Source organism: Castor canadensis, chromosome 9, assembly GCF_047511655.1.
Source record: "Castor canadensis chromosome 9, mCasCan1.hap1v2, whole genome shotgun sequence".
Taxonomy (NCBI): domain Eukaryota; kingdom Metazoa; phylum Chordata; class Mammalia; order Rodentia; family Castoridae; genus Castor; species Castor canadensis.
In genome coordinates, this window is record NC_133394.1 from 122,876,231 (window position 1) to 122,898,512 (window position 22,282).

General features: G+C 35.5%; 1 protein-coding gene across 2 annotated transcripts in view; it reads left to right on the top strand.

Annotated features, from left to right (window-relative positions):
• Pds5a (PDS5 cohesin associated factor A) overlaps positions 1-22,282 on the top strand; it is a 126,644-nt gene that overhangs the window by 55,311 nt on the left and 49,051 nt on the right. For both annotated transcript variants that reach the window (XM_020160971.2, XM_074042422.1), the window contains 10 exons: positions 1,145-1,285; positions 2,611-2,726; positions 5,969-6,063; positions 6,922-7,067; positions 9,661-9,812; positions 10,927-11,040; positions 12,432-12,513; positions 14,015-14,063; positions 14,273-14,412; positions 18,853-18,968. In XM_020160971.2, the coding sequence (XP_020016560.2) occupies positions 1,145-1,285; positions 2,611-2,726; positions 5,969-6,063; positions 6,922-7,067; positions 9,661-9,812; positions 10,927-11,040; positions 12,432-12,513; positions 14,015-14,063; positions 14,273-14,412; positions 18,853-18,968 (1,151 nt within the window). The remainder of the gene's footprint in view (positions 1-1,144; positions 1,286-2,610; positions 2,727-5,968; positions 6,064-6,921; positions 7,068-9,660; positions 9,813-10,926; positions 11,041-12,431; positions 12,514-14,014; positions 14,064-14,272; positions 14,413-18,852; positions 18,969-22,282) is intronic.

Sequence of the window (22,282 nt, forward strand, 5' to 3'; positions counted from 1 at the left end):
ATTTCCACATTTTGACTTTTTGTTTATAATACGAATGACTGTAAGTATTACTTTACATTGATAAAGATCTACTTCCTTATTACCTTGCATTGATTGTTCCAGTGTTTTCCTTTAAAAGTCATCTTCGTGAATGTAACATCTGTTCAATTACTTTCCTCATTTAAAAAAAAGGTTTATTAATTTAAATGGCATAACAGTATTATTTCTATTGCTAAATTAATATTTCAGTAGGTTAGAAAACGTTTTCAGGAAGTACAAGAGATCGTATAGTGAACAGCATCTCTCCATCTTTTGAACACGTCATTCTCAGTTTTCAGAAGTAGCTGTCATCAATCATTTTTATATATACTTCCACAAGTAGCATTCTGTGCTTAATTCATGTGTGGATGTTTTATTGAAACTTTCCTCCTCCTTTTCATGGGCCCTAAAGAAAATGCAAATATTTTTAAACTCTATTTATGTTGCTTTTCAAAAGAAATATTTTACAATACCAGAAATACGTTCTTATTTCATACAACTGCCTCTTTAGCTTTTTAAAATTAAGACTTCCTGCTAAGTGTATGAGGAACAATGGAAATGGTGGTATCTTTTGTGCTCTTGATAGTATTTGGTCTTTGTTTCTAATGTTGTTAAATTATCAGCTAGCTTTTGTATCATCAGCCTTTAAAATGTATTTGACTTTTCTCTGGATACTAACAAAAACAACAGAGCCCAGAAACACCCTCATCTTTAAATACTCATTACTAACTTCGTTGCAAAGGTAGAATAATTTTTGCATAAAAAGTTAAGACATTGAGACTTTAAATGACTTTCTTATGCTACAAGGAAAAAATTTTATGAAATTCCCTATAATGAACTGTGCAAGCTGCTGATCATTTTAATGAAAATTGAGGTTCTCTGAACTGTCATCCTTATTAGAAATATAGCCAACCATTCAATTCTATTTTTACTTTTCCATTACAGTCATTCTTTGATAATACTTGGAAGTTCATTTTTCTGCTGTTCAGATGGTTATCCTATTATATATAAACAACCCCTTCAGTTGTGTATGTAATCCTATTATGTAGTTTTTTAATGCATGTTTATGGAAGCCTATTCAGATTTTTAAATGAAATACATATTTTGTTTTTAATGTTTCCTATAGTTTTTCAATCAGGTCCTGGTGCTGGGAAGATCATCAGTGAGTGATTTGTCAGAACATGTTTTTGATCTGATCCAGGAGCTTTTTGCTATCGATCCTCATTTGTTATTATCTGTCATGCCACAGCTTGAGTTCAAACTGAAGGTAGGATTGACCAATTTTCAAAGCGCTTTAAGTTTTTTTTTTTAAAAATGTATATTGGAGAGATTTTCTCTAATGTTATAAATGAGTAAAATGTGAGTTCAGCTTATCTCCTTCCATTTAAAGTAAATTATTGTTGAATAACTTGTATTTTTCACTTAGCAGCTTTACTTCAGTAGTTTATAAATGTGAAATGTCACATTTTAAATAATCATTCATCTACTAAGTAGTCACTTACAAGTAGAACAAAAATTCCCTGTATCCTAGTGTTTGACATTTAAGGGATTTAATTTTTTCTTAAAAATGAATTGTTTTTATATACTAAATTTTGAACATTGGAAAAGATAGTGTCAGTCAGCATTGCTATCACTTAGAGAAAAGCATTGTCAATCTTTTTTGTCATTCATAATTGTGCTAAAGCTTCATAACACAGTTTTCATTTTTACATCTATTTGATTGATATAAATGCACAAATTTTACTAAAAAAAAACACTATTCTTGAGAGTTAAACATTGATAAGGAAAAGGTCATATTCTGTGGTCTTTAGTTTTTCTATTTTAACTTCTGTCTTTTCCCATAAAAATTGTTGATTGAAGATGGGTTTAGACAAATATTGTACTTGAACACCTAAAATTCTTAGTAGTTGGCTTTAGTTGTTGCATTTACTATCCTAGTAGATATATGATCTTGAAAAAGAAAATTTTATATTACTACTGAAATTGGAGAGTGTTCATAGCATATAGTCATTCATTATCAAAAAACGGAGATCCTTATGAGGTTCTTCCTCTGCTAGTAAACAGTGTCACGTTCTCCAGTCAGGGGAAACCATTCACTAAAACTTAATTGATCTGAATTCATGTGAGAGCTTAGATTCCAGGACAGATTCTATAAAGAATGCTTGTTAAGATAGAAATTATTTGCAGCTTTCTCATTCACAGAATTTTTCTTCTACAATTTTGCATAGTGTTAGAATTCAGTGAAATATCTTTGTATTTGTACAAAGTATATAATCAACATGTAGATCTCAAATAAGTGGTGAAGTAGGCACAAATTAGCTGTTGTCAAATAAGATCAAAGAACCAGATGATGTAACATGGAATTAAATAAATTTCTCCTTAGTAAATGAGAGCATGTGGTATTTTAAAGTGGTCAGGAGAACACAAGTGGTAGAATACCTACTTTGCAAGTACAAAGGCCTGAGTCTAAACCTCAGTCCCACACACAAAAAAAAAAGGTTGTCAACACTATAAGCAGAAATATGAACTTGGAAATATTTTTGAAATCTGAATACTAAAGCTCAGGCTTTCTTTTGTCTTTTACCTCTGTAGAGCAATGATGGAGAAGAACGGTTAGCTGTGGTGCGACTTCTAGCAAAATTGTTTGGCTCTAAAGATTCTGACTTGGCAACACAGAATCGTCCTCTTTGGCAATGTTTTCTTGGACGGTATGAGAACTTAACATTTAGATTTGTGTATTTGGAGGCTGGTCAGTAGGCACCACATGGCTAAAATTACACATACCAGACTTTATTTGATATGTCTTGTCTTCATTGGTATATGTATATGGTTAATTTTTCTGGTAGGACAAATTGTAGGATAATTTTTTATAAAGAAATCTTATTTACCCATGTAATACTTTTTTATGCTTAAATAATATTTCTAAGAATTTAGGATTATTGAATTCAAGTAAGTGGTAAAATTGAATAAAATCTTTGAAGTTCATTAAGTTCCTGTTTTCATCCCATTTTCACATTACTTTTGTTGCAAAAGTATTGAAATAATACTGTATTGGTGAAAAGAGGTAGTTAGTGTTTTCTAGAGAATGTTTGAGATTCCTCATTGCTTAGTTTAATTGATTGAGAAGATGTGCTCAGAATTTTTCTTTCTTAGAGTAATTTCACTGTAATTGTCCTTATAATCATTCTTGGTTTCAAGAAATCTTTGACAATAACATGATATCTTACCAGCTACTGCTCAGAACAGGCCATTTTGAAGGTCTTAATTAATTAAACTTGACTCGATAAGTGGTTAAAAATTGGCTGGTGTAGTAGGACATGCCTGTATTCCCAGCAACTTGGGAGGCAGAGATTGGGAGAATCATGATTTGATACTAGCCCTGGAAAAACACAAGATGCCCATCTCAGCTAGCAAGCCAGGCACAAGTAGGAGGATAGAAGTCTGAGGCTGGCCCTAAGCAGAAACACAAGATACTATCTGAGAAATAACTAAAAGCAAAAATGAACTGCAGTTTCAAGTGGTAGAGCACCTGCCACCAAGTAAGAGGCTCTGAGTTCAAACCCCAGTACTACCAATAATTTAAAAAAAAAAAAAAAAAAGGAAGTCAGGCCACCAGTGGCTCACTCCTGTAATCCTAGCTACTCAGGAGACAGAGATCAGGAGGATCGTGGTTCAACGCCATCAGGGGCAAATAGTTTGAGAGACCCTATCTTGTAAAAACCCATCACAAAAAAGGACTGCTGGAGTGGCTCAACCTAAAGGCCCTGAGTTCAAACTCCAGTAACATGCAAACACGTACACACAAAGTTGAGAATTGAGGCAGTGAACTAACTAACTACACTTAGAAGGATATAGAGAAGGAGAGAAGGAATTCCCTGTCCCAATGACTGGTATCATACTTTATTATAATAAATCTTTAAGCAAAAATCCAAGGCTCAGACCAACGCCAGTGGGTCACATCTGTAATCTTAGTTACTTTGGAGGCAGAGATCAGGAGAATTGCAGCTTGAGGCCAGCCCAAGCTAATAGTTCATGAGACCCTTATCTTGAAAAATACCCAACACCAAAAAAAAAAGGGAAGCTGGTGGAGTGGCTCAAGTGGTAGAGAAGTGGTAGCAAGTGTAAAGTTCAAACCCCAGGACCACACCAAAAAAAGAGCAGTGAATATTTACAATGTTAAGAAAACCATTATGGCTGATTTTGATTTTACAAACAACCCAGGTAAAAAATAGAAAAACACTTACCATTCCCCGTGCAGAAAATGGCAGCAAGCACTCCCTAAATATATATATATATACACATGTGTGTGTGTGTTTTTATTTTCCCCTTTTGGTGGTACTGGGGTTTGAACTCAGGGCCTCACACTTGTTAGGCAGGTGCTCTATCACTTGAGCCACTCCTTGAACCCTTTTTTGTGTGTGTGTGTTGGGTTTTTTTTGAGATGGAGTTTTTCCAACTGTTTGCCCTGGCTGACCTTGTGAACCATGATCCTCCTGATTGCTGCCTCTTAAGTAGCTAGCATTATAGGCATGAGCCACTGGTGCCCAGCCATTCACTGCTATTCTTGTGATGTGTCTCATTCATAAAATCAAAGAAGTAACATTCTGTCTGTTTTGTATTATTTTCCTTAATCATAGCATTAAGCGTTTTAGTAATTTGTAATTTACTTAAGTTTAATTTTTCTCTGGCATTTAGAAAATTATACAGCCTAAATGCAAGGTTTGATTAAGCAGATTATCTTTGGATGAGAAAATAGTAGCCATAAACAGTAGAACATTATTAAATAACTTTGCCTGGTTATTTTATAAGATGACTTCAAAAATTTTAAGTATTTCCTTTTATTTAAAAATCACATTATTACCCTATCACCTGTGATGGGAATTTAACCCAGGGCCTTGTGCATGGTAAGCTCATGCATTATAACTGAGTTATACCCCATCCCCAAACCATGCCCTGTATTATTAACAATTACATTTTAAGATTGCATGATCCATTTCAAATTTGAGTTTCTCAGCTTATGCTTAATATATATCTGCAGATTGTATTTCATATTAATTAAATTCTATGGGAATAAAAAAATGGTCCTTAGAAACATTTTTTCTTGTTTTATGGTACTGGGATTTGAACTCAGAGCTCTGCCCTTGCTAGACAGTGCTCTATTGTTTGAGCCACACCTCCAACTCTTTTTGCTGTGGTTATTTTGGAAATAGGATCTTGGATTTTGCCAGGCTTTCCCGAACCTCAATCCTGTTTATGGTTCTGCAGTAGTTGGGATAATAGCTTTTTTCCATTGAATTGGGGCCTTGTAAACTTTTTGCCTGGGCTGGCTTGGAACCAGGATCCTCCTGATCTCAGCCTCCCATGTAGCTAGGATTACAAGTACTGCCTATAGTAGACCTTTAAAAGAACATATAAATACAAAGTGGTCCTGTCCAGATGAAATTTTTGTATGTGGCAGTGACTCACTCATTTTATGTAGTCCTTTTTTTTTTTTTTTTGTCAGTACAGGGGTTTGAACTCTGGGCCTCACACTTACTAAGCAGGTGCTCTGTCATTATAATTAATCCACATACTTTCTTTTCTTTACTTTTTTTTTTTTTAACTTATCCTTTTATTGTTGTACTGGGGATACATTGTGACATTACAAAAGTTCTCACAATATATCAAATATATCATAGTTGAATTCACACCCTCCCTCATTCTCCTTTATCCTTCTTCCCCCCATTTCTAAAATAGTTTCAGCAAGTCTCATTTTTCCGGTTTTGTACATGAGTACATAATATTTCCACCTAATCCTCACATTTTCTAATAGTAGCTTACTGTTTATAAATGCTTACATGTTAGATACATATATACACGTGTGTGTATACATATATATATGTACACATAACCTATTTTAAAAGAATTATTTTGCCTTGGAATTAATATGTAGCAATCTTTTTCTATGTAGATTTAATGACATTCATGTTCCTGTGAGATTGGAAAGTGTGAAATTTGCCAGTCACTGTTTAATGAACCATCCAGATTTAGCAAAGGACCTCACAGGTAAGCCCCCTAGTAATGACAAAAGGAAATTTATTATGTATTTCCATCCTAGGGATGCTAGATAAACAATCTACCACCAAGCTAAATCCCCATCCCAAAAATAAATTTTAAATGTGACCTGTGATCTAAGTTGTTTCTAAATAGGATTTAATTCTGGCATGGTTTCAGGTGTCTATTTTTTATGGAATAGGAAATTATTTCATGTTCATAAAACAGAATTACTCTTAAAAAGCTTCATGTTTTTATCATTTTGAGTATTTTGGAAATCGTAGTTTAAGGAGGTAATAGTATGATATATTAATATCTATATGATTAATATCTATATAATTAAATATAGTAACACATCAAATAAGCAGGAAAGGTGATTATCTTCGATAAAGTTATCTTCTGGATTAGACAAGAATTTTTCTTCATTTGAACATGGAACATTTAATTCTACATATTTGGTATTAGCAATAAATAACTTCCATTAAAATTTGTTTTGGTTTTATTATAGTCTGGATTTTATATAATAGTGCAGGTATATATCTATCACTCAACTTGTGAGCATTTTTACTTTTTCTTTTAAGTCTTATTTTGTGACTGAAATTCCAAGCTGTATAAATGAGATACTATGTTGTTCAACTTTTTCACCGAAATACATTTTTTTAAACATGCATACAGTAACAAGTGTGATATTATGGAATTCCTAGTGCTGTGTTTAAAATGATTTTGGTTCATGACACACTTAGAAGCATTGTTTCAATATGGACAAATACTTAAAGCATTAGCCTTCTGTCAGTCCGAATCATGAAAAATTAGATAGCTAACACTTAGCTTTTTCTTTTCTTTTTTTTTTTTTTAATTTTCTTACTACAGAATATTTGAAGGTTAGGTCACATGATCCAGAAGAAGCTATTCGTCACGATGTCATTGTTACTATAATAACAGCTGCGAAAAGAGACCTTGCCTTAGTAAATGATCAGCTTCTTGGCTTTGTACGGGAAAGGACACTGGATAAACGGGTAAAATCTGAGGAATTTTACTCTTATTTATTGTATGTAAATTGTTTGGTAAATATATTAATATTTTCCTTTTTTTTCATCATTAGTATTTTCTATTCTATGAATGGTTATTGCGTAATACCCATTATAGTTTTGTGTGTGAAAATCAGATTAATACCTACTAATAATGATATAAAGGACTATTTCTGTGTTTCCTTTTTTTGGAGTGAGGTCCTGCTATCTTGTATAGGTTGTTCTTAAACTTACTATGTAGTCAAAACTGGCCTCGAACTTGTGATCCTCCTGTCTCAGCCTCCCAAGTGCTGGGATTTGGGGCATATTCCACTGCACCCAGCTCTTCTCTATGTATCTTTTAATTATTTTTATGGATGAACTCTTGGAATATGGAGCTCTTCACATTTTAGAAAACAAGCTTCTCTTTTAGCCATGCTTTGTAAAAGGAATAGAAGTTGATTTCCTGTGTTTATTTCTTCGTTACATCTCATATAACTTATCTGGGTCTGTCACTCATTCAGTTAAGTCTACCACACTTCCTAAGAAAGTAACATTCCCTAATGGTGTGCCTCGCTGAGGGCAGAGTCGGCCATGTGTTGAAGCGCCATCCGTGAGGAGAAGTAACACTGGATCGGCAGTAGCAATTGCTAAGGCAGAGTGGTGTTGGCCGTGAGCAGAACCAGATATGCCACGTGTCTTAATGAGGAATCTGCCTAACTCATATTCTTAAGAAGAATAGCCTGCAGCGTGGTATTTTGTTGGCATTGTTGAAAACTTGCTGTCCTCTGCAAATATGTGGTTCAGGTGTAATTTTAGGGTAAATGGCAGGTGGTTTTGAAATACAGGAAGAGGTAGTCTTTATGTTCTATTTTTTTAAATAGTCATATAAGTATTCGATGTTTTAAAAAATGGACATTGTTTAACTTGCTCAATTCTGACAGTAATTCAAACGTTGAAGATTTTTTGCTTTAAATGAAATGATTCTCCCACCTAGTGGTTAGTTGGCATTGCCCTCTTCTCTTCACTTTCAGGTTATTACTACATGTAGAATTTCTCCCTTTCTCTCTCTCTCTCTCCTCCCCCCCCCCTTTTGGCATTACTAAGGCTTGAACTCAAGGCCTCATGCTTGCTAAGCAGGCACTCTGCCACTTCAGCCATTCCACCTGCCCTAATTTTTCCCTTTTCGAAAAATGGTACCACCTTAATCTTTATTTCAAAAAGAGGTGAATGAATGACTGTTCCTTACTGAAATTCCATGATATGGTCATAAGAATACCTACTGGACATTTTAAAACCTGGATTTTGTTCCAGTAAGAGGTTTATTGGTGTTTTGACATTTGTTTTCTCCTGTATAAAATGTGGGAACAAAAATTATTCCTATATTTCACTGCTCACATTTTTTTGGTTTCATCTAAGGGCCATCAAAAGACATCTGTTAAATTAGTGCATAGAAGAAAGTTTCGTTCCATCCACTTGAGAGGCTATAAATGAGAAAATAACAAAAAACATGTAAAGAACTTCTGACTTAAATCCACCAGAGAATATACAGCACCACTACCCTTTTCTAAGGCAAACATCACTTTTAATTATTGTTTTTCTTAAATTTTATTATGGTCCTGACTCTTAAGTTTTTATGGTCATTTTTTCTGTCCTCCAACCTCCCACCACCTTTTTCTAGCCAACTTCTAGAAATCCTAGGGTGTTCCACCAACTAGTACATGGCTAAGTAGGTGATTTTCCCTTTATGTCTACAAAGGAAGGCAGTTGACAGAAGATGAAGAGTAAGATTTTTTCCAGCTGAACTTTGTTCTTTTCTTCTGGGATAACATCAAAAGGGATGGAACTGGGAACCAAACCATTCTAGATGATAGAGCTTTTGTTTAGAGAATAAATTGTATGCTTTATTTATTTATGTATTTATTTATTTCAACCTTTTAATCACTTCTAAAACTTGGGCAATATTTTTTTTTTTCTTTTTGTTTTGTTGCTAGGGAATCACTCAGTGCCTCACACATGCTATGAAAGCCCTCCTCTACAGACCCATACCCCCAGCTGGTTTTGTTTTGTTTTGTTTTGATTTGTTTTTGGGTGGTACTGGGGTTCAAACTCAAGGCCTCATGGTTGCTATGCAGGCACTGTACCACTTGAGCCATTACACAAGCCCTTTTTTGGTTGGGTATTTAAATTGTTTGCCTGAGCTGACTTCAAACCACAGTCCTCCTGACCTGCCTCCTGAGTAGCTAAGATTACAGGCCCACTGGTGCGCTGGCCCAGTGTTTTTAGAAAGAATCAAATCTTTCTAAAGACTACTGCTTGCTTTTGAGAGAAATATAAAATTGTTAGATCATTTATCAGTATCTGCACTGGAAAATTTTAAAGTAGTTTAATTTCTAAATAGGAACAGATTCAAAAAGGTTGGTAAAGTAATTTTGTTTTTTGGTAAAGTTAATTTGATTAAGCCTCTTACAAAAAGAAATATTGTGCTGCTAGATATATGTACGTAACTCTGATTTTACAACCTGGTGAAGCCATGGCAGTTTTTGCAGATTAGTATACTGATTTGGTGCCTTGCTCATCTAATAAATATCATACTTTGTAGTGGCGTGTGAGAAAAGAAGCCATGATGGGTCTGGCTCAGCTTTATAAGAAATACTGTCTTCACGGTGAGGCAGGAAAGGAAGCTGCAGAGAAAGTCAGCTGGATAAAGGACAAACTTCTGCACATTTATTACCAGAACAGCATTGATGACAAGTGAGTCCAACATGCTGGTAGAATGTTTGAACATAAAACTTTTAAATAACTCCTTTCTGAACTTAGAAATCACTTTCAGCATAAGAGTCTTTTCAAGATTGTATGGTACCATATCATGAAACTGGCATGAACTTCCAAGTAGGGCAGACTAGAAACCAAATATTTATTCTGCCCTTATAATTTAGTTTCTGTGCACCTAAGTTTTATGTAGAAAGGAGAAATAATAATTCCTCCTTTATTATCTAATAATATCTAGTAATAGTGGACTCCTTACACAGGACCATTCTTACCAAATTACAGTGTTCCCATGTGGGTAAGATCACAAAAGTAAAGCACCCCGGTCTGATGCCTGCAGTAAATCACTAATAATTCCTAATTACCAGTTTTCATTTTTTGCAGTTCTAATACTACCATGAGAGGAATTACTACATTTTTTTATTTTATGAATGATATTTATCATTCTATTTTGTATTGTACTAAGAGTCCTTGGTTTTGGTAAAATACTTCTTAGTATTTTATTGATATAGAGTGACTACTTAAGTCATTACCAGGTGCTTGTTTCATTGGCTAATGACATGCTTTTGTGCTTTCTTATTCCAGTGATACTGAATAGTAGCAAGATATTGAATTAGCAAGAAGAATTTTCCAGTATTGATAAGGAATTTAGACTATGGAGAGAAGAAAAGCCAAATGTGTACGTTTTTAGGAAGTAATATTTAGGGAGATCCTTCTACTTGTACTACATCACAGCATGCGAAAGGAGTTAATGAGTTTCTTGAGAATTTGTTATACTTGGAATCAGAGCTTTACTGATTTGCTTCAGTTCTGGACTACTGAAAATTAGATGGGGCAGCCCTAATACTCCGTGTTTAAGAACCATTCTAGAGCAGATGTTTCACAATGGCAGATCATAAAGTAGAGACACATGTAGCAACCGTAAATCTTCCAAGGGAAAAAACTCATCATTTTCTCTAGTTTTCCATTATATGTGTGCATGAATCTATTACCATTGCACTAAATGGTTAAAATAACTATTGTCTCTTAAAGATAAAGTAATAGTGTTCGTGTGTCTGTTCATTTCTTTGATGTTTGGTGTTTTGCTGTCGTTTTATAGACTATTGGTGGAGAAAATCTTCGCTCAGTATCTTGTCCCACACAACCTGGAAACCGAGGAAAGAATGAAGTGCTTGTATTACTTATATGCCAGTTTGGATCCAAATGCTGTCAAGTGAGTTACTTTTCAAATGACTTAGTTATCTCCCTCGTGGGTTTTGTATTTATATATTTGCTCATTTGTTTGTTTGTTTGAGGTGATGTCTTGCTATGTAACCCCATTAGCTTTGAACTCTCTAGGTATCCTAGACTGGCCTCAAATTTGTGATATTCCTGGCATTGCCTCCTAAGAGCTGGGATTACAGACCTATACCATCATACCCGGCCAGATTTTTTTTAAATTAACTTTAATGCAATATTATTGTGTATTTTGTATCTAAAGTTCCTTAATTGTCCATATAATGTTCTTTGTCTATATTCTTCCATATCTAAATATGTAATATCACAACAGTGTCTTGCTCTGGAACCATTGCTTAACCTTTTGTCTTTATAATTTTAATGTTTTTTAGCGTATTGCATAAGGCCAATTATTTTTTTGTTCTGTGGGTGTTTTCTTACTGTTAGAATAAGATTATGAAGGAAATATTACCCCGTTGATGTACCATATCAGGAGATGTTGGCCACCTTTCTTAAAAATGACTAGTAATGCTCATACCTGATGGCAAAACCTGGCCTTCAAGGTTTTTCTATCCATGTATATTTCTAAATACTTAGCCAAGAGTAGTCATAGGTAGCTAACTTCTCAGGGATACTCTTGCTACCTGGAATTCTGGAGGGGACTTGTGAGAAAAGAAAGTTGTGTTCATGGAGAGATTTGTCACTACAAATCTACATCACTCCTAAGACATTTCGTTTTTTAAGTGGACTACATCCCTTGATATACATCCCTCAGCCAGGCATTCAGGAGGCCTTTGTCATCTGCGTCTTGTCAGTGGTATATGCCCCTTTCCTCTGCTCCCCACGTGCACTCTGTTCTCCAGGCATATCATTGTTTTCAGTTTTCTATATGTGCCTTGCACTTAGACATTTCATCTTTCCTTGGACTAGAATTCTATAGCTACCCCTGTTCAGAATGTATTTCAATTTCTTTATTATTCACCAGGCAAGATCCTATTCATATTCTGAACTCAAATATTTCCTCTTGGTAATGGAGTGTTTGCCTGGTATGCATGAGTTTCTGGGTTTTATTTCAGACACTGCATATATTAAAAATTTTTAAATTCCTCTTATGAGTCATGGAAGTGTGGCTCCCGTGGTAACACACCTGCCTACCAGGCAGGCACAGGTCCTTGAATTCAAATCACAGTACTGCCAAAAAAACATTGTTCCTATGAGAAGCCTTATATTTACCATGTATAGTAATTGTCTTAAATCCTAATAATCTGTTGCTAAAAATTTTTATGTAGATGTAGAAAATGGCATATGCATATCTTAAATAAGAAAAGTTGTAAAGTTGAACAATTTGCAGTATTGTTAAATATATTTTTCACATTTGTAATGTTCCAGGGCTCTCAATGAGATGTGGAAGTGTCAGAACATGCTTCGGAGTCATGTACGAGAACTGTTGGATTTGCACAAGCAGCCTGCAGTAGGTTCATGATTTGTCTAAACTCAAATTATTGTCAATATTCACTATTTCTGTAATATTCTATAATGGAGAAGGAAAAAGTATCTCAGGTGTTTCGCTTTCCAGGTGTCAGTTAACCATATTTTTTGTAGTTGTCCATGATAAATTGCTATTTCAAGTGTATGTGATGAACTCTTATCTTCTGGCATGTATAAAAAATGGTTAGTTTATCAAGTATGTATGTATGTATTTATTTATCTGCTACTAGGAATCAAACTTGGAATCTATGCATTCTACCATGGAGCCATACCCCAATCACTGTCAAAGAGTCTTAGTTTTGGATTTTTTTGTTTTTGTTTTTGTTTCTATGTATGATTTGTTTGTTTGGCTTATTTGGGTTTTTTATGAGACATGATCTCGCTGTGGGGCTCAGCCTGTCTTGGAATTTGTGATTCTCTTGCATCAGCTTCCTACATAGATTACAGACATGTACCACCATACCTGGCTCCACATAAGTCTTTAAATATTAAGAGTTTATATGTGGTTTATCAATTTTCAAATAATTAGAACCAAATTAAATAAAGTTTAAGTGTCTATAATGTAATGTATAGTCATGGTTTTTTTTTTTTTATTTCTTGCTTCTTACTCCTTCAGTTTGGAGTTGGTATAATTGTCCTGTAATACCAATGTCAAATTAATTATTTCTCACCAAAGTTTTCTGAGAGGCAGGTGAAAAGCTTGATTTCTCTTAACAGACTTTTAAGCTTGCTGCTAAAATAGGTGTTCTTAACCAGGGGGCCACAGACAAACCATTCAAGGGCCCATGGATTCTAGAACAGGACCCAGCAAACTTTTTTATTTTTTATTTTATTTTATTTTTTGGCATTACTGGGGTTTGAACTCAGGTCTTTGTGCTTGCTAGGAAGGTGTTCAACTACTTGAGCCACACCTCCATCTCTGGTTATTTTGGATATAGGGTACCATTTTTTTGCCCAGGCTGGTCTATTGCTGTCATCTTCCTACCTTTGCCTATTGTATAGGTGAAATTCCAGCTATGAACCTCCATGCCCAGCCTGTTTTTGTCAAGTTGTCCTCAAACCATGATCCTCCTCATCTCCATGGACCTCCTGAGTAGTTGAGATTACAGCATGAGCCAGTGTTCCCATGATCTTACTATATTGCCTAGGCTGGCCCAAAAGTAGCTCAAGTGCTACTTATGCTTTAACCTCCTGAGTTGCTGAACTGGCAGACACTCACTCACCAACTAATCTGGACTTTTAATGCCTTCCTGCTAATACCTCCTTTCCTTCTATTTGTCTTATGTCATGTGTATATTTTGCTTCTGCACAGTTCTTTGGTGTTAAGTTAGTATGTAGACATGTCAAGCCATTTTCCAGTTGATAATTTGTGATGATATTTTTAAAACTACGACTCATTGTATAATATAATGAGTTGATTTTTCTTAGAGCAGTATGTTAGTTCCTATGACTGGTCATTCTTTTGTTTTTGTTTGTAATTTCAGTCAGAGGCTAACTGTTCTGCCATGTTTGGAAAACTGATGACCATAGCAAGTAAGTGTGTTTATTCACTTCATAAACATAGGAAATAACAGAACAGACCAATAATTTACTTGATGAGACTACTAATGTATCGGTAAGAAAAATAGTCCTCATGTTCATTCTAATTCTAGAACCAGTTTGTCTGATTTAATGGCTCAGCATCATTTTTAAGACACTTGCTTTTCATTTAGTGGTTTTTCTTCTCTATTTTAACTTTATAGAGAATTTGCCTGACCCTGGGAAAGCACAAGATTTTGTGAAGAAATTTAACCAGGTTCTTGGTGATGATGAGAAACTGAGGTCTCAATTGGAGTTATTAATCAGTCCAACCTGCTCATGCAAACAGGCAGATGTTTGTGTGGTTAGTAAATTATACGTTTACCTTTTTTCTCATAGCTCCTTTATACAAATGTTCTTTAAAGTCTTTTTACATACTGTGAATCTAACAAAATTGTGAGGACTGCACTACATTGGATAGGACTAGCTCTCTGGTCAACATTGTTCTCTCTGCTTGTTATTATGCTTATTATTTCTCCAGGAAAAAATTAGACTTGTGAGCCCAGGAGATTAGTAAGATAAAGCACTTTCTATTTTTAGGCAGTTATTGAATAAGTGGGATGAATTTTCTAAGTGCATGCATGTTCTTCTCCCATGTATTAGCATGGAAATAACCTGTAAATGGGTCAGCTATAGAAACATCAAATACATGATTTCATTTATAGATAAGGCAAATAACGCATATAAACTTTTATTCTTATTCTGATCTTGGACTCCTTATTTTATAGAAAGCCATTATTATTGAAACTCTCAGGAAAGAAATCTTCACTTGTTCATTTTCTCAGCATTTTGTTTACTACCAATGTGACCTTTAGTTACTCAATATTTTTGAGCTTTGTTTTTTTCACCTATATATCCTAACAATGTCATAGGGCTTTATATATACTATGTACATTTCTTGATTTAGGGTCCTGGATATTTTTTGGGGGGGTTGTGCAGTACTGGGATTTTAAACTCAGGACCTCACGCTTGTTAGGCAGGCACTCTACCATTTGAGCCACTGCACCCACCCAGGGTCCTAGATTTAAATACCTGGTAGCTCTTGTAATAGGATACGTTATGTTTAGTACTGGGCTTATTTATATATAACCTTGTTGTAAAAATGATTAAAGTTGAGAATTAAATACGCAAGAAGAAATAAGGATTATAATAGATGTATATACAAAATGGTCTGGGAGTAGAGAACAGGTATTTTTTATTTATCTTGGGATCCAAAGTGATCAGTGTTTAAAAGGACGTATGAGGCAGCCAATTTAGAAAAGAGAACACTCTATTGGACCTTAGAATGTGGATGTGTCAGCTGTCCAAACTATATCCACCTTTGCACTTTTTTGGCGGGGGAGGGATATTGGGGTTTGAAGTCAGGACCTTGTGCTTGTTATGCTGGCACTCTACCACTTAAGCCACATCTGCAGTCCTTTCTGTTTTTAGTTATTTTTCAGATAGAGTCTTGTGTTTTTTGCACAGAGGCAGCCTTAGACCACAATTCTTCTACTTATGTCACCTACACAGCTTTACAGCTGCACACCTACACACCTACACAGCTGCAGGTACAAGCCACCACCTTTGGCTTGTTTGTTGAGATGATGGTCTCACTAACTTTTTGCACAGGCTGGTCTCAAACCATGATCCTCTCTCCACCTCCCAAACAGCTCAGATTACAGGCATGAGCCACTGTGCTTGACCCTACCTTTGCAGTTATCAGCTGGTTTGCTGATAACACTTAAGGATTTCAATTACTTCTTTAGCATTTAGAGGTTCAGTTTTATGTCCTATAGAGAATCCACTAATATGGTTGGATCATGGAGTGAAATAACTTGAAAATTCCTCAGAGATCATGTGGTTTAAGGGAGTTGCATGGAAGGGCAGTTTTTCATGTGGTGTCTCATAGCATGTTACAGCGGTGGAGCTGCAGGCATCACATAGATCCTCGGTAGTATTCTTTCGGTGCAGTGCATCATTCTCTGCAATAATTGCGCAAACCAAGTACTGCTTGAGAACTGTAGACCTGGAATCAAGTGGCACTTTTGGTCTGAACAAATACAGGAATGGAGCTTGAGTGTTTTGAAAAAAAGGCTATAACCTGAACCCCTTATTTGTCAGACCACAAGTAGCTAAGAGTTTCCAAATCTAAAAAGTATATGGAAAACAGATGTTTGTAACCAAAATGTTCTGGAATGAATTCATGGGCCAATACAGTGCCAATCAGCACTTCTGGTTTTAGGAATCAGGAAGAGAGCAAGGCTGCGTTTGCACTGGAAAGAGGTTGGTAATGGTTCCTTCTTTCCTAGCTGTTTTATTAGCAGTTTGTATCTTTTGTACATTATTTCAGTTTTCTCTATGTTCTCATATGTAATACCTTTTATACATTGAGGGAAATAGCCATTTTTGCGCTTATGTAATTTCAGCACTAAGGAGGCAGAGACAGAAGGATTACTAGTTCAATTTAAATAATAAGATATGTTTTTGCTATTTTCAGGATCTCTATCATCTTGTCTTTCTCCCCATGGTCTACTGAATATGACTTACATGATTTGATAGTCTTGTCCTTTTCTCCTGATTCTTTTTCATTATGATGGATAAGAATAAAGAAAATATATACAAATGCAAAATTTAGTTTCTGTCATTCTTTATAGTTTTGATTCCATCTTTAGAGCGCTTTCTCAGTCCCCTTCTTTGTGTCTCCACATCATCTTTTTTCTAAAGAGCAGTGGTGCTTCACTTCATGAGATGAACATTACTCAGTAACAGAGGTTAATAGAAATGGACCTTTAGTATTTTCCTTCCCCTTGTCCTAGTTCCAGTCTTGAAAAATTTTAAAAGTATTTTAAGCAAGAAATATTAGGAAACGCACTGGGTTAGTGTGTGTGTGCGCTTGTGTTTATGTGTTGGTAACAGTGCAGGAGGATGTACGATGGCATTACATTCCACTTAGACTGTAGATTTTGTGTTTCTACATCTTGATTCTACACAAGTACAATAAATTTACCATAGCTTCAGCTGTGCTTACTGTTTTACATTCCTTTGCCTTTTCTGTGATGGTAGTTCCTAAATTTTAAGATTTTTCCAAGGAGTTTGTTTAATGTTCAGTGACACAGTCCTTACTCTGAATTTCAGCTAGACCATTTACTAGCAGTGTGAATCAGTAGTGACTAAGTCAGTATTTCTGTGCCTTATTTTTATTAGCAAGTTTGAGGCCAACCTGGGCTACAAAGCTACACCCTGTGTCAAAAATCAAAACTAAACAAAGAACTTGCCTTGTAGAGTTATTCTGATATAATTGTATCTTCAGAAACCAATATATTATTTTGGCCCTTGATCAAGCTTACCCTGTTATAATTCATTAAATAATTTAATACTTTGTAAAATTGGTTATCTCACCCAGATTACAGATTAGGTGACAGAAGCAGGCAAGTATTTCAATAGAGAATACAATGTGGTAAGTGTTGTGATAAAGTCATATACAAAAGTGCATCAGTCATCCCAGGCAGGCAAGGAAATAAGTCAGGGAATGGCTTATTCTATAATAAGTGACTCCTGAGTTGAGTTGTAAAGGGGAAGTTGGAATTAGATGAGTGTGCCAAGAATGGCTACCTCATTTCTAACGTGGCTGACTGGATATCAGAGGAGGTGGTGGTGGAATAGAGGATGACCATTTGTGGCCTCTCATTTGTGCATAGAAATCTGAGATTCAGGCTTGGTGGCTCTATGTTAGTATACTTAAATCTCCTGGAAGAGGTAGAGAAATATGAATGAAAGGGCAGATAGATACAAGCTTATGCTATTTAGTAGCAATCGTGGACTGCTTTCTGTTTGCTTTTAATTGAATTTTTTTATAATACAATGAGAATGATACACATACCACTTTAGTATAAAAGTTAATCCTTTGGAAATTTCTTTTTGGGTGAAATTGATATATTTTTACTAGTTTACTGAGTCCAGATGCAAAAAATACTGGACGATATTAAATCCCCTTAGGAATTATTCTGATCGGTAAAGGGGAAAAAAAGGTATGATAGAGATTGCTGTGCATGGGAAATACTTTTTTTTAAATGAATACATTTTTTTAATTGCCCAGCAAGAATGTCTTTCCCTGTAACAGCAATGGAATGTAATGCTCCCATCTTTGAACCTACATTGAGACAGTTATTTTGATACTTGAACTCATTGAATACCCAGCATTTATCTGATTTTCAGGTTATTAGTAATTAAAATTCCAGGGTGATTCATGGTTCTCATTTATCCAAGAACTGTGCTCTTCCAAAACTGAAAACTTTGCAAATGTCCATCTACTTCTGATTATTTCCCTACCCTGCCCCATTCCCCACCCCACTTTTTCTTTTGAGATCAGATCTCACCGTGTTGCCAGGCTTGTCTCAAACATTTTCTCCTGTGCTGAAGCAATTCTCCAACCTCAGCCTCCTGAGTAGCTGGGACCACAGGTATATGCCATTATACCTAGCTGACTATTTCCATTTTTAAGAAAAGAATTAACTGAAAGAAAATACTGTATTCTGTCAAATTATGAAATGCTCAGAAACATACTCACGAAGGTGTAAAACCATTTCCTGCGGAGAGATAAGAGATGATTGCTCAATGTATAAATGTTAGGTTGTAAAACAGAAAAACTGTTTTTGCTTGACAGATTTTGAATCTTTAAATGTTTGTGATTCCTACAATCATTTTTATTATGAAAAGCATGAAAGTAAATTATACTGACAGTAAAACTCTCTTCTTTCTCTAGAGAGAAATAGCTCGGAAACTTGCAAATCCTAAGCAGCCAACCAATCCTTTTCTAGAGATGGTCAAATTTCTGTTGGAAAGAATTGCACCTGTGCACATCGATTCAGAAGCCATAAGGTAAGCTAAATACATTATAATCCTAAACTACAGTGTTGTTAGTTTAAATTCTAGGCCTCCTACAGTGAACTAAAAAACATTCCCAATATACCTCTCATGGTGGCAGAAGCACACTTCATTTAAGTTGAAGGAAGGCCTTCTCATTTCTTTGTTTGCTTTTTGGCCTTATTTAGTGCCTTTTATTTTTTACCGTTCTTGTGTTTACTTTTAATCTGTATGTGCTCATTAAATAAAGCCTAGAAACAGAGAAAGGGAAAATAAAGAACATTGTAGTTCTGTATGGGGATTAACCAGAATCTGAGGTTTTTTAAAACATTTTAATGGCCACATAAGATTCTGTAGTATATTTTACTACTGTTCATTTGATGCATTGTGAGAACAGAACATTGTATGAAAAAGAGGACATGGTTGTCATTTTCAAATATGAGTTAGTTTTGTGGCTCTGGAAAAAGTCCTCTAATTTGTCTGAGTTTTCAGTTATTCTCAAGTTTAATATGCTTATAACATCTCCTTAGCCTGGTGCCAGTGACTATCCTAACTAGTCAGGAGTCAGAGATTAGGAGGATCCAGGTTGGAAGCCAACCTGGGCAAATAATTTGTGAGACCCTTTTTTGAAAAGACTCATCACAGAAAAGGGCTGGCAGAATGGCTCAAGGTGTAGGCCCTGAGTTCAAACCCTAGTACCAGAAAGAAAAAAAAAAATCTCTTTGTTGGATGATTCTGAGAATTAGAGATTAAAAAAAAAAAAAAGCAGTCTGGTATCAGAGCTACTGACAGCTATTTTTTTTTTAACTAGTCCCATATTTTCTGATATTATTGTTGTTATTGTTTCTAATGATTTCCTGTTGGTAATTTCTGTGAATGCTTCTCTCTTGCAGTAATCATTTTTCCTGGATATAAACTATATATCTTCTTTCCATGTTGGGGAATTAAGAAGCCTTTGTTGGTTCTTTTTATAAGCATGCACAATTTGGAGACATGATTCTAATGCCAAAGCCAGTGGTTATTTCACCTATCACTGTGGTTGTATTAAAATGCTGGTTGTATTGGTTTGCTATGACAATTATATTGAAATATCATAGACTGGGCAGATAAAACAATAGAAATTTATCTTGTCACTGCTCTGGAAGATAGAAGCTTGAAATCAATATCTCAGCAACTGATTTCTTCTTAAGTCCTCTCCTTGGCTTGCAGAGAGCTACTACCTTGTTAGAGTGACCTCACACGGTCTTTTCTCTGTCCACCCAGAAAATCTGTGTCCTAATATCCTTTTCTTCACATTAGATGCAGGCCAACACATATGATTTCATGTCTCCATAATTATCTCTTTAATGCCTTCTCTCCAAATTCAGTTACATCTTAAGGTGCTAGGGGTTAGAATCCATGAATTTGGGGGGAAGCACAGTTCAACCCCTAGCAATCAATGATGTGTGACATTGAGGTGGTGGGGGAGACAGCACTAGGGTTTGAACTGGTGTTCTACCACTTGAGCCACTCTGCCAGCCCTTTTATGTGTTGGGTGTTTTTGAGGTAAGATCTCTTGAATATTTGCCTGGACTGGCTTTGAACTATGATCCTCTTGATCTCTGCCTTGTGAGTAGTTAGGATTATGGGCTTGAGCCACTGGCTTGCTTGATTTCTTTTTAATGAAGATGTCCTGATCCTATAATCTCCTCATTTGCAAGTAAGAAAACTAGGAAGCTAAAGTTTTGAGAGAGTAATGATCAGTCCACAGCTGGCTATGTCAAAACTGTAACTACATGTCAAAAACCTACATGTATTTTCTTGGGGAGGGAGGTTAATGAGGTTTGAACTCAGAGCTTACCATTTGCTACGCAGTTGCTCTACCATGTGAGCCAGGCCTATAGCCTTTTCTGCTTTGTTATCTTTCAAATAGGGTCTCAAATTTTTTTCCAGACCAGCCTGGATATTGATCCTCCTATTTATACCTCTGGTATAATTGGGATGATATGTGTGTGCCATCATCACACCCATCTTATTCGTTGAGAATGGATACTTGCTATGTTTTTGCATGCCTGGCCTTGAACTGTGGCCCTAGCATAACTCCTCTGGCATAACAGAGTATAGGCACGAGCCCCAACATGCGGCCCCTAGATATATTTTCAATGTCAGTGTCCTTTGTTCTTTAACATTTAATATATTCTGTGTGTGCATTTGTGTGTGTGTGTGTGTGTGTGTGTGTGTGATAACTGAACACACTACCACTGAGCTCGCCCTTAGCCCTCATTCATTTGATTTTAATTAGATAGGAGAAATAATATAGTAGAAATAGGCACTCTTGCCTATGCATTTTAAATTTATTTATTAACCATTTATTTTTTGGGACATGATCTCTCCATGTGGCCAAGTCTGGCCTTGAATTGGAATTCTCTTGTTTCTGCCTCCCAAGTGGTGGGATTATAGGCATATGAGTTATTCCTCACCTTACACATAGCAATTCTGAAAAAGAAGTGTGATGGTATCAGGAAATCAAAGCCCCTACAAAGCCTCACCAGGTTGGACTTCAGTACCTTATAAGCTATTGTTTGGTTTCCAGGGTTAAGAAAAAAACAAAACTGAAATTTTTCAGTAACATACTTGGTAGGATTTCTGAGAGACTAATTTTGTAAGAATGCAGTGTATTCATTTTTATGAAAAATAGACACAGTACATTCCTTCCATGTAGCCAAATTTTCATGGAATATTAAAGATGGTTTATTTATTCTTTTAACATACATTTATTTCAGTTATTCATAAAGTACATTGGGTAACTAGTGAAGAATAGTTACATAATCCAAACTGTTGATAGGGAAGGCTCCAAAAACAGGCAGTACATCTGATGGGTAGTAGTAGAAAGTGGGATGACGGACATTAGCCAGGTAAAGGATAATCCAGCTCACTAGCTTTGTGTCCAGTTGGTTATTTGAAGTACTCTGAATTTCAGTTTTCTCATCTTTATAATAAAGATGAAATTGCATGCACTTGAACAATAATAGAGGACTTTGAACAAAAACAGTGTGGGTAGTAGAAAATCATTCTAAATCAAGCTTTTTTTTTTTTTTTTTTTTTTGGTTTTTTTACTATTTTTGCTTAGACATATGTGTATGCAGATACGGTTTATAGATGTGACAGTTATACAATGATCTCGGCATGCCTTTGCGTGCCTGTAAACCTGGCTGTGCAGGAACAAATGGGAAGACTGTGGGTCAAGGCCAACTCAGGGGAAAGTTTGTACAACTCTATTTCAAAACACATTCTATATTTGATGGTGCACTCAAAGTCAGCTTGGTTGGTGGTCAGGGTAAGAGGATCAA